Source organism: Vicugna pacos, chromosome 35 (genome assembly GCF_048564905.1).
Source record: "Vicugna pacos chromosome 35, VicPac4, whole genome shotgun sequence".
Classification (NCBI taxonomy): Eukaryota; Metazoa; Chordata; class Mammalia; order Artiodactyla; family Camelidae; genus Vicugna; species Vicugna pacos.
The window spans coordinates 24,624,118-24,641,486 of NC_133021.1; the positions used below are offsets into that span (position 1 = coordinate 24,624,118).

Below are 17,369 nucleotides of genomic sequence, written 5' to 3' on the forward strand. Positions count from 1 at the left end.
CCAGCCCTGCTCGGGGACTGCCCTGTACCTTTGGAGACAGCCGATCCTTGATTTAGGTGACACTGCAAGATGCATATGGAGCTTTAACCCAGAGTCACTGTGCGCTCCCTCTCCCCATCCTTTCACTTGGGTCTAATTGGCACGCTTTCTCACTGCCCACTAGCACTCTGCCCATCACCACTACTTTCCTCAATTCCATCTCTGTTCCTCCTCTCCTCCTGGAGTAACTCACAAAGAACATGGCAGGCACCTGGATTTGTTTTCTCCGCTGCACTCTCTTGCTCACCCTGTCACTTAGCGTACCTAGCCTCACCTTTACACCTTCTCATCAGAAGAAGGGACATTCTTCTTTGCCTTGACCTATCCATCCACCTGTTTGCCTGACTCCATCTCTTCCTTCCTCCTCTTTTGGGATTTCTTCATCAGCCTTTCTCTCTCTTGTGCCTTTAAGCATTTCCCTCCAGCCTACAGACATAGCCAAGGCATCATCCTGGGTGGTATCCCCTGACCTTGACCACCCCTGAAGCCATCACCATTCCCTCTTCTTCAAATATCAACAAAAAGAAATCTGTGTCTAACAGTCCCTTCTTCACGCCCCCACTGCTAGTTTTTCCCATTGATAAGGTCACAATGAGATTCCCCTTGCCCTCAGTCCTTTTCAGTCTTATTCCTTCTTGAATCTTCTGCATGACAGATCTATGCCCCATATCAGAGATGCCTTCTGCAGCAATGCTTCTGATTTTTTCACTCTTTCGTGAGCAATACTTGTCGATAGTTTCTCTTCCTCCATCTTTCACGAGAATGCTGTCCTGGGAATTCTCTTTATCCTTGGTTGTCATTGTTTTCTCTCTGGTGACCTTAGACTCTCCTATAACTGGCACGTCTGTTTACTGTTGACCTCCAGACTTTCTCTCCTGCTTCATGTTTTCCCTGAACACTACATACATAATATCACTTCCGTCCTCATCCTCAATTTCCTTGTTACATGCCCTGCGAAGACTTCCTTGACAGTCCCCTCCTGTCCCCTATGGTAATTAGGGACTTCCACTGTGCCCTCACATACCTGGGACTATTTGCTCCATGGAGGTCAATAACCATGTCTTATCTTTGTATCCTTTATTATCAGCTCTTAAAAATATTTGCTGAACAAAAATGCCTTCCATGTTCCTCAAACCCAGTGTCAAAACTTGAATTCATTACTCTGTAAATCTGGACTTGACCGTATTCACCACTTAAATGAATGACATTGCCATCTGTCCAGAGGACCAGAGACAAATCTAAGGTCTTCCTCTACGCTCTCCTTGACACCTTGTGTCTAGTTGGTCATTAGGTCTGTAGACTTTCTCTCCAAAATGTATCTCCATTCTCCTTTCTCTGCAGGAACATTGTCACAGACTTGATGGAGGTCCTCCTCACGTCTGTCAGGTCCTACTTCATTTTCCTGTCTCCAAGCTCATCCCCCTGCAAATCTGGCTTCCACATTGCTGCCATGGGATCTGATACCCTCATCCTACGTGCTGAAACCTTCACTGGTTTCCCATTGCCTTCAGTATAAAATCAGGAGATCCCAAAACATTCTAGGTGATTTTTATGTGCCAGGAACAGCTAAGCACTTTCACATTTACTGTCTCAAATTCTTTTCAGAAAAAGTCTTCAATGTCAGTTTTGTTATACTAATTTAGAGAAGAGAAAACTAAGACTTGAAGCATAGAATTAATTTACCTCCACAGCTAGTAAGCAGCAGTGCTCTGATCTGAACTTACCCCTGTTCTCTGCATCACACCTTTCTGACCTCTACTCCTAACTAAGGTGGGCAAGGACCCTCATAATTTCCCCTTGGATCACCATCTGCCTTCAGTTCCTGCCATTCCTGTCTAGACGTGCCCTGGGTCCAGAAACACCAGACTCTTCCCAGTTCCTCCATCACTCCATGCTTCTCTGTGGTTACTTTGCTGTTTTGATTGCCATCTTCTTTGCCTTTCTCCTCCTCTAGCTTGTTGAACTTCTACAGATCCTTCAAGACCCTTGTCCAATAGCACTTCTGTGCCATTACCACCAGGCATAGAGATCTTGTTGTAATTACGGTTGCTAGGTGATGTGGATTTTTATGCTTTTGGACTACCTGAAGATTTGATTGAGTGACCTTTTTGCTTGCGTGTTACAGTCATTTTTTTCACATTGCTCCCCTACTGTACTATATAGATGCTCCAGGGAAGGGATCTGCTTTTCATTTTTATACCTCCACAGCCCAACAAAATGCCTCGCATCCAAAAGGTGCTCCAAACACGTTTATTAAGTTAATAAGTATATGAATTAATTGAATGGAATGGATGTCAAAAGAAGTTGTTGAATTTTGTCAGTGTATATACCACACACAAATGACAATCATTTAAAGTAATGAGACAAGCCAAATTACTACAAAGGTCCCACAGTATATGCTTTGATGGCTATTTTCAACTGGCATAATATGGCTTGATGTGCATATAAGTATAGCACAAAAACTTAAAATAAGAGAAATGGGTCATATAAAGAGTAAAACAAAATGGCTCTTTTTGATAAACTAGGACTTTCTTTATTATGTATTGTTACCACATTTTGGGGGAAGTGGGGTGAGAAAGGCTGTAAAAAATTGACATTTTCTGTGTATATTTTGCTTGTTTACATAATAAAATATAATAGTTGTATAATAATATATTATTATTACATGATAATCTGTGGACTTTTTTTTTTTTTGCTTTGATTATACTGGGATCCATTTTCCCCTCACATTTAGAATCAAAATATGTTTAACTAAATTTTATTAAGGAGGAATCTCAGGTGCTCTGTTCTTATCTTTAATCAAAATGTAATATTCTTCTCTTGCAGCTAATGGATGGTAGAGACAAATTACTGTATGAGCTTGATTTTGAAAAATCATTGGTTCAAGAAGTGGTAAGAGGATTTACATTATTTCTTAATAAATTTGTATCCAGGAGTTTAATTATGAAAGTTTTATAAGCTTTATTTGTAACTATTTGCTGTGAACTTTTCATTTCACTTTTATCAATCTAAATGCGTGCATAATTATAAACATTTTTAATGATTGTTTTGAAGAAAACAGTTTAGGTGGTACTGTAATTAACATACTTACTATGTAGAAGAGTCTTACATAAGAAAGAGTATTACAATTTAAAACAATTTGCAAAATTCTTGTTTATTATAGGGATTAAAAAAACAAATATGAGAGCCCAATATTTTGAAGGATTTGCTATTTTTAGTTACAAATTGCCATAAGTGAAAACAAAAAAGAGGCTAGCCAGATATTTTGGCATTCTGTGTTGGTCTCATAAGAAAACACTGCCTTTTTATGTTCTTTTAAGAGAACTTTCCAGACGGCTGGTCTTTTATTTTATCAGTTGACTACCCACCCCCCAGGATCCCCCACCTCACCCCCTGCCCATCTTATGGTGTTGTACTCTGGCTTTCAACTGATCACCACGAGTATGTTTTTGTTACAGTAAACTGACTGTGTTTATTATAATCAAAAATAAAACACAGCTTGACTTGCGTTCTAAATGTGCTTGAAAAGAATATGATACTGTTTAGAAGAGAAAAGGTTGTTCATAGGAAATCAACACCACTTCAGATATTGAAACATTCCCTTTTTTACAGCTTGTCACACTTTGTGCCAAGTCATGACTGTTTCCCTAACTCTGTTTTGTTACTCTCAGCACCATGTGTTTTGGGTGCCTTGTCATAGAAATTAATGCAAAACAATGCTCGGGGACTACAATAAAGCCTTCTATGAAACCAGCTTGGGAATGCAGGCTAGGAAAACAATCGTGGTTAGCTAGCCACCGAAACCATGTGTTAACAAATATGTTTCTTTTGAATTCTTTACTTTTAAACACCTGACATATAAAAATTGTCTCTGTGATGGAGTTTTCTTGGTAGATTTCTCCTGCCTCATCCCATCCTCTTCTGTCATTACCCCCAAGTCCAGGAGTTGCTTCTGAAAACAAACAACTGAATGTGCACATTGTCATGAATGGAAATGTATTTTTATAGAGCGGTAAGCCAATGTTAAACTGTCAGTTCGTCAGCAGTATTAGACAAGAAATTAAACTACTTAATCAGTGAGCTTGTGCCTAGGCTGTGAACAGACCCCACGGTCTCTGAATTGCTTTGCCTCTTTATTTGAACTGTAAGCGCTTGCCGGTGCTATTCTCCTGCCCATGGGGGAACCAATCGCGTTTTATTTTGTTGCCTAGAAGTTTAGAAGTTGAGCACCACGCTTGTTGCCAAGCAGCGAGATTTTGCACCGCAAACCTCACAACTGCAAAGAGCCTTCAGCATGCTCAGAACTGGTTCGGGGGTTCACGGTTTCAGTAGAGGGAGTGTACTTAAGGTTCTTATGACTGGGTTTCCATGGCATGCCTTTGGGTCCAGCGAGACCACTGTTTGGCTCCCCCACCCCCACCAAGGGCGTCTGTTGTCCCCTCAGAGGAAGGCTGGCTTTGTGACTGGGCTTCCTTCGTTGCTCTAGTGCATTTTTCCAGAAATGGAGATTTGTGATTTTGACTAGATGGAGGAGTGGGAGAAGGTGGTGTTGACCAGAGTCATTGTGTAAAAATTAAAAGAACTTTCTCACTGAAGGGCTTTTGTTCCATGCTTGACTATTACTTTTTCAATACAGTTTATTTTCTGGCCTATTAAGAGCCTAGTTTAAAAAGTCAGAGAGCTTGAAGTAAACCACTAGGATCAGTAAATAGAGGTCAGTAGTAAAGTATGGAGCAGCTGTGTCCTTGGATTGGCTTTGAGAGAAGCATATAAAATAATTTTGAATCTTTTTGTGATTCCTACGCTTAGTGGCTTTTATTTATCCTTTTTGTGTGTGTGTGTAAAACTGAGATATAATTGCCATATAACTTTATATTAGTTTCAGGAATGCAGCATAATGATTTGATATATGCATGTATTGCAAAATGATCACTGCCATCAATCTAGTAGTTAATATTCATTACCATACAAATGTATACAATTTTTTTCCTGTGATGAGAACTTTTAGGATTTATTCTCTTAGCGAGTTTCAAATATACAATACAGTATGGTTAACTGCAGTCACTATGTTGTACATTGTATCCCCAGGACTTATTTATCTTTAAACTGGAAGTTTCTATCTTTTGACCACCTTTACCTGTTTTTCCAACCCCTCCTTCATCCCCTGCCTCAGACAACCACCAATCTGTTCTCTGTATCTAGGGGCTTAGGGATTTTTTGTTGTTATTGTTGTTGTTTTTAAAGATTCCACATAAAAGTGAGGTCATACGTCACACGTATTTGCCTTTCTCTGTCTGACTTATTTCACTTAGCATGATGCCCTCCAGGTCCATCCATGTTGTTGCAAATGGCAAGACTGCCTTTTTATCCATGGCTGGATAATATTCCACTGTACAAATACACCACATCTTCTTTATCCATACATCTATCAGTGGACTCTTAGGTTGCTTCCATGTCTTGGCTATTGTAAATAATGGTTCAGTGAGCATGGTGTGCATATATCTTTTCAAGTTAGTGTTTTGATTCCTTTGGATAAATACCCAGAAGTGGGATTGCTGGATCATATGGTACTTCTCTTTTTAATTTTTTGAGAAACCTGTGTACTGTTTTCCATAGTGGCTACACCAGTTTGCATTCCCACAGTGCACAGGGGTTCCCTTTCCTTCACATCTTTGCCGACACTTGTTACCACTTGCCTTTTTGACAATGGCGATTCTAACAATTGGGAAGTGATATCTCATTGTGGTTTTGATTTGCACTTTCCTGAAAATACAAGTACCAGTTGACCATTTGAATATCTTCTTTGGAAAAATGTCTACTCAGGTCATCTGCCCATTTATTAATTGGGCTATTTGGATTTTTTTGCTATTGTGTTGTATGAGATCTTTATATATTTTGGATATTAACCCCTATGACATGTATGGTTTCCAAATGTTATTTCCCATTCTGTAGTTTGCCTTTTCGTTCTGTTGATTGTTTCTTTTGCTGTGCAGAAGCTTTCTAGTTTGATTTAGTCCCAATTTGTTTATTTTTTATTTTGTTACTTGTGTTTTAGGTGTCATATCCAAAAAAAAAATCATTGCTGAGACCCATGTCAAAAAGCTTTTCCCCTGTGTTTTTCTTTAGGAGTTTTATGGCTTCCAGTCTTTAATTTAAGTCTTTAATCCATTTTGGGTTAATTTTTGTGAGAGGTGTCAGATACAGGGGTCTAGTTGCATTCTTTTACATGGGACTATCCAGTTTTCCCAGCACTGATTAGTGAAGAGAGTGTCTTTTCTCCATTGAGTATTTTTGTCTGCCTTCAAATATTAGTTGATCATATTCTTGATGCTGTTCCATTGATTTATGTCTCTGTTCTTAATGCTAGTACCATACTGTTTTGATTTTATAGCTTTATAATATATTTGAAATCAGAAAATGTGATTCCTCTGGCTTTATTCTTCTTTCTCAGGACTGCTTTGGTTTTCTGGGGTCTGTACGGTTCCATATACATTTTAGGATTGTTTTTTCTACTTCTGTAAAAAGTGTCATTGGAATCTTGATAGGGATTATATTGAATCTATAGGTGACTGAGTAATATAGATATTTTAACAATATTGATTCTTCCAATCTATGAACACAAAGTTTCTTTCCATTTATTTGTGTGTTCTTCAATTTCTGTCATCAGTGTCTTTTCCAGTATAGAGATTTTTTCACCCCCTTGGTTACACATATTCTTAAATATTTTATTGTTTTTGATGCTGTTATAAATGGGGTTATTTTCTTTATTCTCTCTCAGATAATTCATCGTTAGTGTGTAGAAATGCTACTGACTTTTATCTGTAGATTTTGTATCCTGAACTTTCATTTCTCATGAAGCTAACAAAAAAGAGTGTTCTCATCAGAAGAGTATCATAACTGAACTCTTGTCCTTAACTGATTTTCCATCTACTTCATTCCAGTGCACCTTATTTCTAGGAGAAATCCAGACTTGAGATTGAAAGCAGTCGCACATGTTACTCTAGCTTCTCATTTTGAGGGCACAGCACTGAGTTGTCCCTGCAGTCAGCTTTGACCTCATAACAGGTCCCCTTGTTGCCTGGGTTCCCTCTGAGCCACACTTCAAGTCTGCCCAGTTCTAGTGTATGTAACATGGCAGTGTTTGGTCATTCAGCTAGAAAACTGATCTTTTGATAACCCAGATATTTACTCTAATAAAGTACATGTCTGAATTTCTGTGCCTAGGAACCATCACACATTTCCAGTGGGAATAGATACATCCATGACCCAAGGCAAGGGTCTTTCGAGGTCATCCTGTGTCCTGCCATGGTATCTTGGCTGTGGGATCAGATAACTTGCCTCTTCAGTTCCTGTGTCTTCTAATCAAGATAGACTTAGTCAAAGGGCCTCATTTGCTCCTGGTCCTGATTTAAGTAATAAGATCCTGACTTCAAGCTGGTGCTGTTACAGGATGAGATTTTTGGAGGCCTCCACCCCAGTTGTCTCATTCTTGTTCTACCTTGCTGGTTTTCCTCCTTTTGGAGTCTTCTAAATGTTGAGTTTCCTCCACTGAGTGTAGTGGGTTCTCTTGTATTTCTCTGTAGCCTCTTCCTTGGTGAGCTATCCATTCCACATCACTTGTATTCTTATGACTTCCAAGTTTTTATTTCCAGTCCACACCTCTCCTTAACATTCCAGCCTTAAAATTCCATTTGCCAACTAAACATCCACATTTGGATGTTTCAGGCATCTTGAATTTGATTTCTTTCTTTCCCTTGCTGTTCATCACCACCATCAATTCATTCAAATGGAAAAATCTAGCTAATTATCTCTAAAATTACAGCTCATAATCCCATCTTCATCTTCATCATGCCCCTGTTATCCCCTGGTCAAGCCACCAACATTTTTCACCTGGATTACCATAGTTATGACATCTTAACTGTCTCTTCTCCTATAATCTTACTTCTCTCTTGTTTAACCTCCACTAGGAAACATCATCAGCCAATAGGGTTTAATTGGCATATAGGGAACACTCTATACAACAACAGCAGAATGCTTTTTCTCCTGGTACCTACGGGACTCTCCCTGCAATAGACCACATTCTGGGCCATAAAATACACCTGAACGCATTTTTAAAAACTATAATCTTGCAAAATAGGTTTGCTGATCAAGATTGAATCAAACTACAAAAGATAAGGGGAAAATCTTTAAACACTTGGAAATTAAACAACAAGCTTCCAAATAGTTCATCAGTTAAAAAGAAGTCTCAATATATATATATATATTTTTTTTTTTAGGTACAAAGAACTGAATGAAAAATAAAACATATCAAGCATGTTAGATATAGCTAGAAACGGTGCTGAGAGGGAAATCACTAAATACCTACAGCAGAGAAGAGGGAAAAGGTCTTAAATCAGTAACCTAAGTTCCTACCTCAAGCAGTCAGAAAAAGAAGAGGCAAAGGAAGAAAATAATGAAGATAATGGCAGAAATAAGTGAAGTTGAAAATACTGAAACAACAGAGAAAATCTATGAATAAAGATCTCATTTTTGAAAATAAATCAATAAAAATGATAAACTTCTAGCAAGACTAAAAAAGCATGGAAGTAGATGGGGTAAAAGACACACATCTCCAATATTAAGGATGAAATGGGATATCAATATAGAAACTAAAGTCTTCAGAAGGATGCTCAGGGAAACTACAAACAACTTTCTGCTCATAAATTTTACAACTTGGAAAAAAATGGAGCAAGTCCTCAAAAAACAGTAACTACCAAAATTCAACCAAAATGAAAAATAGGTGATCTTAATAGTAAAAATAATAAAAATTGAATCCATAATTTAAAAGCTCCTGAGAAAGGAATCTCTAGGTCTGGGTGGTTTCATTAGAGAATCTAGCAAACATTAAAGAGCAGACAGCAATTTTACAAAGCTGGAAGCAACTCCCATGTCATTAAACAGATAAATGGTTAAACTGTGGTACATCCATACTACGCAATACTACTTAGCAATAAAAAAGAATAGTCTAATGCTGCAGTTGCAGCCTGGACGAATCCAAAGAATTACGCTGAATGGAAAAAAACAATCCCCAAAGATTACCTTTGTATGATTCATTTATATAACTCTTTTGAAAAGACAGAGTTTTAAAAATGTGGTTGCCAGGGTTAAGGATGGGGAGGGGGCACAATAAAGGAGGTGGATGTGGTTTTAAAAGGGCAGCAGGGGAGATCCCTGTGGTGGTGGTACTCTTCTGTATCTTGACTGTGGTTATAGAGAAACATACACAGATGATATCATTGCATAGAAGTACGTGCATGAATGTATACTAGAGAAGTCTGAATAAGATTGGTGGATCATAATTGCCAGTATCCTAATTGTGATACTGTACTATAGTTTTGCAAAATGTTACCTTTAGGGGAAACTGGGTAAAGAGCATCACAAGGTCTTGCTGTATTATTTCTTACAATCGCATGTGAATCTACAATTATTTCAAAAGAAAAGGCCATTCTAAAACATTGAAGTTTTTAAAATTTTATTTGTGAATAAGGGCAGACAAATTGGATACCTAGAGAAACAGTTTGACAGGTTCTTCGAAACTAAACATACCACCACAATACAGAAACTGTCTCTTGGGTACCAGTCTTTTGACAGATACATGTTTTGTAACTATTTCCCCACCAGTTGTGCCTTTTCTGTTCATTTTCTTAACACTGTGTTTTGATGAGAAAAATATTTTTTTTACTTTAAATTCTAATTTATCAATTGTTTTCTTTGATGGATGTGGCTTTATGTATGTTTTTAGTGTCCGGCATATAATGTGCACTCAGTAAATGTATTTTTAATGAATGAGAGAGAACTTATTATTTTTTTTAGCAATTTCTTATAATTATATGGAGAAAATGATTTCAAACCATTATGATGGAGCTTAGTTATAACATCAGCCTTGAGTTAAAACTCACCAAGACCCTCTAAATACAGTCCCTCTTGGGCATCAGTTACTATCCTTCCTGTTTCCAAGATTTCATGAGACAGGGGATGGGCAGTGAGCACGATGCTGAGCCGGTTCCCTGCGCCCCCGGCACAGCCATGGACGACCTGGATGCCCTGCTGGCGGACTTGGAGTCCACCACTTCCCACATCTCCAAACAGCCCGTGTTTTTGTCTGAGGAGACCCCCTACTCGTACCCAACTGGAAACCACACGTACCAGGAGATTGCTGTCCCACCCCTTGTCCCGCCTCCCCTGATCAGCGAGGCCCTCAATGGCACAATTCTTGACCCCTTAGACCATGGCAGCCCAGCACCTCCCGATTTTTCCATGAGCAGCCTCAGTCCCCGTCCTCTGTGTACGGCTCCAGTGCCAAAACTTCCAGTGCCTCCATCCCCCAGGATGGCATGGGCCCTCCGTGTTCCCGAGCCGGTGAGGAAGAGCACGTGTACAGCTTTCCCAACAAGCAGAAGTTGGCCAAGCTGTCACCCACCGTCATGAGCTCCTCCTTGGGCAGCAACCTTCCGGAACTCGACCGCCTGCTACTGGAGCTGAATGCAGTGCAGCATAACCCCCCGGGCTTCCCCACAGATGAGGCCAACTCAAGCCCCACCGCCCGGTGCTCTGAGCTCCCACTGTGGCATCCCGGAGAATAACAGCCCGCTGTGGGACAAAGCTGGGCCGCTGACCAAAGAGAGGCCCAAGCGGAACAGGGGCCAGGACCTGGAGGACGTGCGGCCCAGCGTGGAGTCTGTTGGATGAGCTGGAGAGCTCCGTGCCCAGCTGTGTCCCCACCATCACTGTGAACCAGGGTGAGATGGGCAGCCAGCAGCAGACACACATCTCGGCCTCCTCTGCCACCAGGGAGCTGAATGAGCTGATGGCCTCACTGTCAGATTTTAAGTTCACGGCCCAGGGGAAGATGGGGAGCAGCTCTCCCCCAGGGGGGCCCCCAAAGCCTGGGAGCCAACTCGACAGCATGCCGGGGAGCCTGCAGTCTGACCTGAACAAACTAGGAGTCGCCACAGTTGCCAAGGGAGTCTGCGGGGCCAGCAAGAAACCCGTTGCAGGGCAGGTCGTGACTGCCATGGGGAAAACATGGCACCCAGAGCACTTCATCTGCACCCACTGCCAGGAGGAGATCGGGTCCCGGAACTTCTCTGAGCAGGATGGCTGGCCCTGCTGTGAAAAGGACTATCACAGCCTCTTCTCTCCGCGCTGCTACTACTGCAGTGGGCCCATCCTGGATAAAGTGGCGGCAGCCCTTGACCGGACGTGGCACCTGGAGCACTTCTGTGCCCAATGTGGAGCCTTCTCCGGGCCTGAAGGGCTCCACGAGAAAGACGGCAAGGCCTACTGCTGCAAGGATTACTTCGACATGTTTGCGCCCAAGGGCGGCAGCAGCACCCAGGCCATCCTGGAGAACAACATCTCGGCCCTCAACACGCTCTGGCATCCTGAGTGCTTCGTGTGCCGGGACTGCTTCATGCCTTTCATCAACGGCAGCTTCTTCAAGCATGAAGGGCAGCCCTACTGTGAGCCCTTGTGCTCCTGCCCTTCCAGCCTCTCCACGAGCGGCGGGGCTCACTGTGCTGTGGCTGCCAGAAGCCCATCCCGGGCCGCTGCATCACCGCTGTGGCCAAGAAGTTCCACTTGGAGCACTTTGTGCCTTCTGCCTCAAACAGCTCAACAAGGGCACCTTCAAGGAGCAGAACGACAAGCCTTACTGTCAGAACTGCTTCCTCTGGCTCTTCTGCTAGGCGCCCTCATCCCTTCCTTGCACCCCCGTCCCCGACCCCGCCTCCCAACTGCTACTGTGACCCAGAGGCCCGGGGGTGGAGGGGCAAATCCAACCGAAACCGGAACCACATCCTTGGCTGCTGCAGGATGGCATGAGGACCCTGAGGGGTCCTGCCTGTTTTTGTCACCTGCTGCCAGAGCCTCTGGGCCTCCCTCTTCCTCCTGCAGTTCTCCCCAGGCTGCCAGCTCTTCACCCTCCCCAGAGGCAGAGGCTGGAGGGCCCCACCCCACCCTGCGTGTGTCCCCACCAACCCACCTGGCCAGGCCAGAACCCCACACTGGAGCCATCCCTTCCTCGTGTTTCGGCAGTGGAGCCAGCAGGAAGGGCAGGCAGGGTCAGATGGAGGCCCCTTTTCATCCGTATTCTCCCCCTTCAACCTAATTCTCCTTGTTTTGAAAGTACTGGGGGACTAAGCTCCCTCCAGACAATGCCAGCATCCATCTATCCATCCAAGGCTGGGCGGGCCCGGGGCCACGGAAGGTTCCGTGTGCTCCTGCCCTTCCAGCCTCCCCAGGCCTGGGCTACTGCCCCCACCCCCCATACCTGCTCTAGTTCTACTGAGAAGGGCCTCTCTCCAGCACTAATGTTTTATAGTCACTTCCTCCATCCCCGGGGACAGCGTGAGGTGGGGACATTCACCCCGTGCCTGGACACTGTACAGACTTTGATAGATTTCTACCCTGAGGTTTAAATTCATATCGTCTGAGTTGCTTTGACTTCTCTATACAAAAATGATTTTGAAGATTTTAAAGACGTTTCCTTTTGTATTCTTCCCCAGTGTCCACCGCCACTGGTCCTGTGGGTGACGGTGGCTGTGGTAAATGGGGTTTGCCTTGTACTGAGGGCTTGGGGCGGGGAAGCAATTTGTATTTTATTTTTTCTTAGCACGAACGGGTGAACTGGGAGCAGCTCTGTGACTCCCCTTCCTTAACTTCACAGCTCACCAGGACTCTTTATAAACTGCTGTATTCTGAAAAAAACAAAAAACAAAAAACTCTTCCTTACTGCCCAGGCCAGCAAACTCTTCACTGAAACTGGCCTTAAGGGTGTCTTGCCCTTTGGGGCCCAGAATTCCGAACCCCATCCATCCTGTTCCTGAGGGAGGAGAAGAGGGAAGTACACTTTGGGGGTGCTGCTTCCAAGTAAGCTATTAGGAGTGTCCACTCCCCTGTGAAGTTTCTGGCAACAAAGAGAACATTCTCAGCCTCCTCACTGCTTCTCTGGAGCTCTGTCTTCTGCCTTCTCAGGAACTGGTATCTGATTTTGACTGTTAGCCTTGTTGATTCCACTGAGTGCATCATGTCCCCACATTTCCTGCCCTCCCTGGAGACTGGAGGCCTGGGGGAAAGAGCCCAGGTTGTTGCAAGGGGACCTGATAGGATTCTGGGCAGAGAGACAGGATCCTGCTGAGACAGCAGGAAGCCCCCAGAGTGCTCTCCCCCGAGGATGAAACAGGCAGAGCTGGGGTTCCAGATACAGCAGAGGCTGAGTGTGCTGTGGTCCTGAAGAGGGTCCCTCCTTGGTGGCAGGGCTGGGAGCAGCCGGGGTCTGGGAAGGTCAGCCAGGACCCTCCCCCTACAGGTCTGATGTCTCCACTTCCACCCATAGGCCTTACTGCTCTGTTTACAGTGACCTGCCCAGGCCCTTCCCCTAGGGGGCGTGGGGTTTCAGAGGTCCACTCGCTGGGTCAGTGGTTATTTGATGATTTGATTTTTTTTCTTTTTTTTTTCCTCTGTAAACTTATAACCTGGCTTTCCCCCCATTTCAGTTCCTGTGATTTATGCCAATAAAGTTTGCCATTATTTTCACCTTTAAAAAAAAAAGAAAGATTTCATGAGACAGACCTGCTTTCTGTTGAATTCTGCTCTGTATCAGTAGGTGAGAGAGAGGTTTGAAAATCTGTTGTAGTTGTTGTTCAGATACCAATGAAATGAATGGTTAGATGTATTTCTCATCATTGTTTAATTTCATAAAAAGATCAGCCAGAATTAAAATCACTAGCATTACTCATAAATTTATATTATGAAAAAAAACTTAATATTATTGAAACATGCATTAATTTTTTCTTTTTTTTGCCATTTGCAACAACATAGATGGGCTTTGAGGAAATTATGCTAAGTGAAATAAGTCAGATGGAGAAAAAATAGATACCATATGATCTCACATACAGGTGGATTAAAAAAACCAAAACCCAAACTCATAGATACAGAGAACAGATTCACAGTTGCCAGAGGTGTGAGGTGCGGGATTAAATGGGTAAAGCTGTTCAGAAGGCACAAATTTATAGTAATAAAAAGTAAGTTAGGGGAATATAATGTACAACATGGTGACTGTAGTTAATAATGCTGTATTGCTTATCTGAAAGCTGCTAAGAGAGCAGAAGTTCCCAATATAAGAAAAAATTATAACATGTATAATGATAGGTGTTAGCTAGACTCATTGTAATCATTTTGTAATATATGCAAATATTGAATCATTATGTTGTACACCTGTTACATGTCAATAATATCTCAATTTAAATATATATCAAAGTGTGTATATATATATATACATATATATACACACACACATACACATTGATAAAATGCCTTTTTACCTGGAAATTAGAATTAACTTTTTAAGCTAAAGTTTTTTCATTAAATTACTGAAGTTTGGCTACTATCTGAAATTTCTGCAAAAATATCTTAAAAAGCCTGGGATTTATAGCTATTATAATAATACATGAAACAAATTATTACCTCATAAGCAAAGAATGCATGTTTTCGTATAATGCCTGTTATGCTTAAAGAAATAAACACATGCCAGTGACTTTAAATATTTACAATTTTATCTATTCCTGTTCACTTATAAGTACTTTTTTCCTGGGTACAAATTTATTTTCTCTTCTAATTCATATTCAAGATTATAACTTATATTCCCATAATAGTTTTGGCAGTGGAATGTTTAAAGTGCTACTCTTTCATTGCTTAAGGAAGTTTTACTGAAAAGCCTCTTTTTTAATCTTTGCAAATGATAACATGATATGGGTCTTTAATCTCACAGGTTAATAAACAGAAAGAGGACATTGAAATGAGAAGAAAGTTTGACGCCACAGGCACCAAGGTTTGCTTTTAAGTTCTTTTTTTTTTTCTTTTTTATTCTGTTCAGCTTTGATTTGGGCATCTGGGTTGAAGAAATTGTACATACCACCCCGAGGCTTTTCACTTTCCAACATCTTAGTTTGAAGGAGAAAATGCTTAAGAGTGAGGCAAGAAGGGTGAATGGGTGACCAGGAGGCTAATGGTGGAGAGTAGTGGGGAGAGAGTGAGTGGAAGGTGCCATCTGATGTGCCAGATCTTAGGCTCAGTGCCCTGTCCCTTCAGACTCCTGTCCCTTCATTCCTACCTGCTGCTCTCCCGCCTCCTTACAAAGAAGATACACACCTCAAGCTACAGCTCACCCCACTCCATGAAGACCCCCACCTTTCCAGGTGCTTCCAGGAAACACTGATCTGTTGGCATGTTCTTAGTACAGGAGCATCAGTGGGAGAAGCAGAAAAACAGGCCCCTCCTGCAAACTATATCAGGCCAAGTGGGTGGGGGGTGGTGGAAGGGGAATGGTGGGCCTGGGAGCAAGAATAGATCCAGGCCCTTTGGGGGTGAAAACTTCAGCCCTGGGATTCTAGTTCAGGAGAGGAGGGCAAGGGAGGCAAAGGGAGGGGCATGGACCTGAAGCATGAAACGAGGATAACAGAATGGTTTTTTTGTGCCAGGGCATCAGAGAAACACTCAAGGAGAAAGAAACCACTTTGTCCCCGCAGCCCTCACAGCCCAAGAGTGCAGGTGTTTCGAGGCCACATTCCTCCTCCATCAGTTTATTGCATTTTAAGACCAAACGAGTCAAGAGTCCAATGAAGCCTTTAAAGGAAGAGCAGCCCACGGTAAGACCCACTCACAGGATGATGCCCTGTGACACTTCCTTCATCTGCAGAGAGGCCACTGTGCTGCTGCAGCCTCCACACCCCTCCTCCTGTCCAGCATGGAGCCCGCAGCCTCCAACCCCCCACTCCCCCCCGCTCCCTCTGCACGCAGCTGGGCAGGGGCTCTGGCTGCTCTTCCCAGCAACGGCATGTCCTTTTCAGTCCCCTCACCCAGGAGGATGCCACCATTATCCTTAGCTTGGTGGTTTATTTCACCGAGTCACTAAGCCTTCGTGGCTCTCTATTAAATTAGCAAGATGGAGAAGCCACATTGCAAGCACTTTCTGGGATGTATCACCTCTAATTCATTACTGCCCAGTATCTATCAGAAGCTTCCTGAAGATTCCCTGAAGGACATGCGTGTGTACAGTCCATTTGCTCATGGACTGTTCTAAATCTACAGAGGATTAACTCATACTGTCAGGGACATGTGTGCATGAATTATATGGTATTGCTCTCCTTGCCCCACTTGCCTCCAAATAATCAGAATCCCTTCTGCCTGACTGCGGTGGTCCTGCTGGTCTGCGTTAAAGGCATGTTAAGAAGCAGATCTGTGACATTCGACTCAGTGTTGGCTTATTGTGTGGACAGTGCAAAGATGCTGCTAACTGCATTACTCGGTCCTCCTTTGTAAGGAGCCGGTGGGGAAACTTTCTTCTGCAGTTAGTTATGGGAAGAGTTGCACTTCTCTGAGCAGTTGACGTGTCCAGCGGGCACTGGGAATCATGCAGCCAGTCCAGGGTCCTTCTCCACGCTGACTTTCAGAAAGCTTAGAGGCCGGCTGGTGACACACACAGCCAAGGTACAGCCCTTCCTGGAAAGACTCTGTCTGTCCACTAGCACATTTTGTTTTCCCTTACGCCTTTGTGTTGTTTCCCCTTACGCCTTTGTGTTGTTTCCACGTGTCCCCATGTTCTTCCTCCTTCCCCCGCAGGGGGCAGATCTGCCTCTCCAACATTTAGGGCAGGAGAGCAGAGCAGAATCTTGCTCGCTGTGTCAGCCTCACTCCAAGCAGGGGTGAGAAGAGATCTGGTCCTCTCGCTGACTCCTCAGGCAGGTGCTCACTGCTGGAACCCAGCTTAGGAGGCGGAGAGCAGGCAGAGAAAGGCCAGGGCGTTATACCACTGCAGGTCACCCCACTGGGTAGAAAAGGCATTCTTCTCTGAAATCACTCACACTTTGCAGAAAGTTAGGAAGTATCAACAACTGGAAATCAATGTTATTTCCCAAGGAGGAGAGAATGACATTTGGGGACTACAGTGTATGACTTCACCAGTGACTGGGTCCTAGATGTAAGATGTTTAGAATCCAGGTTTGGCAAGTTGGGTTTTGTTTGCTTGTTTGTTTGTTTGTTTGATGGGGAGAGGCCCATGAGAAAACAAAAAGCAAAACAACCAAAAAGCAACCCCCTGGGCTGAGTGTGAGGTGCTGCCTGCTGACCTTGGTGGGGGCCCAGCCTTACTGGGTGAGGGGCTCTGGTCCAAGCCTGAGCCTTAAGGAGCCTGTGGTGGAGGTGATGTCCTGTTCCAGAAAGCTCTGTCAGCTGCCATGAAATCAGGTCATGTGCAGGGGTCTGTGGTCCAAAGCTCTGAGAGGATGGCAGGG

At 43.2% G+C, this 17,369-nt stretch overlaps 1 protein-coding gene and 1 pseudogene across 12 annotated transcripts in view; both read left to right on the forward strand.

Moving 5' to 3' along the window:
• The window catches only part of C35H10orf67 (chromosome 35 C10orf67 homolog), a 111,033-nt gene that overhangs the window by 49,342 nt on the left and 44,322 nt on the right, over positions 1–17,369 (forward strand). For all 12 annotated transcript variants that reach the window (XM_072955292.1, XM_072955293.1, XM_072955297.1 and 9 more), the window contains 3 exons: positions 2,866–2,931; positions 14,849–14,908; positions 15,558–15,725. In XM_072955292.1, coding sequence (XP_072811393.1) covers positions 2,866–2,931; positions 14,849–14,908; positions 15,558–15,725 — 294 coding nt within the window. The remainder of the gene's footprint in view (positions 1–2,865; positions 2,932–14,848; positions 14,909–15,557; positions 15,726–17,369) is intronic.
• LOC102532940 (paxillin pseudogene) lies at positions 9,947–11,765 on the forward strand (annotated as a pseudogene).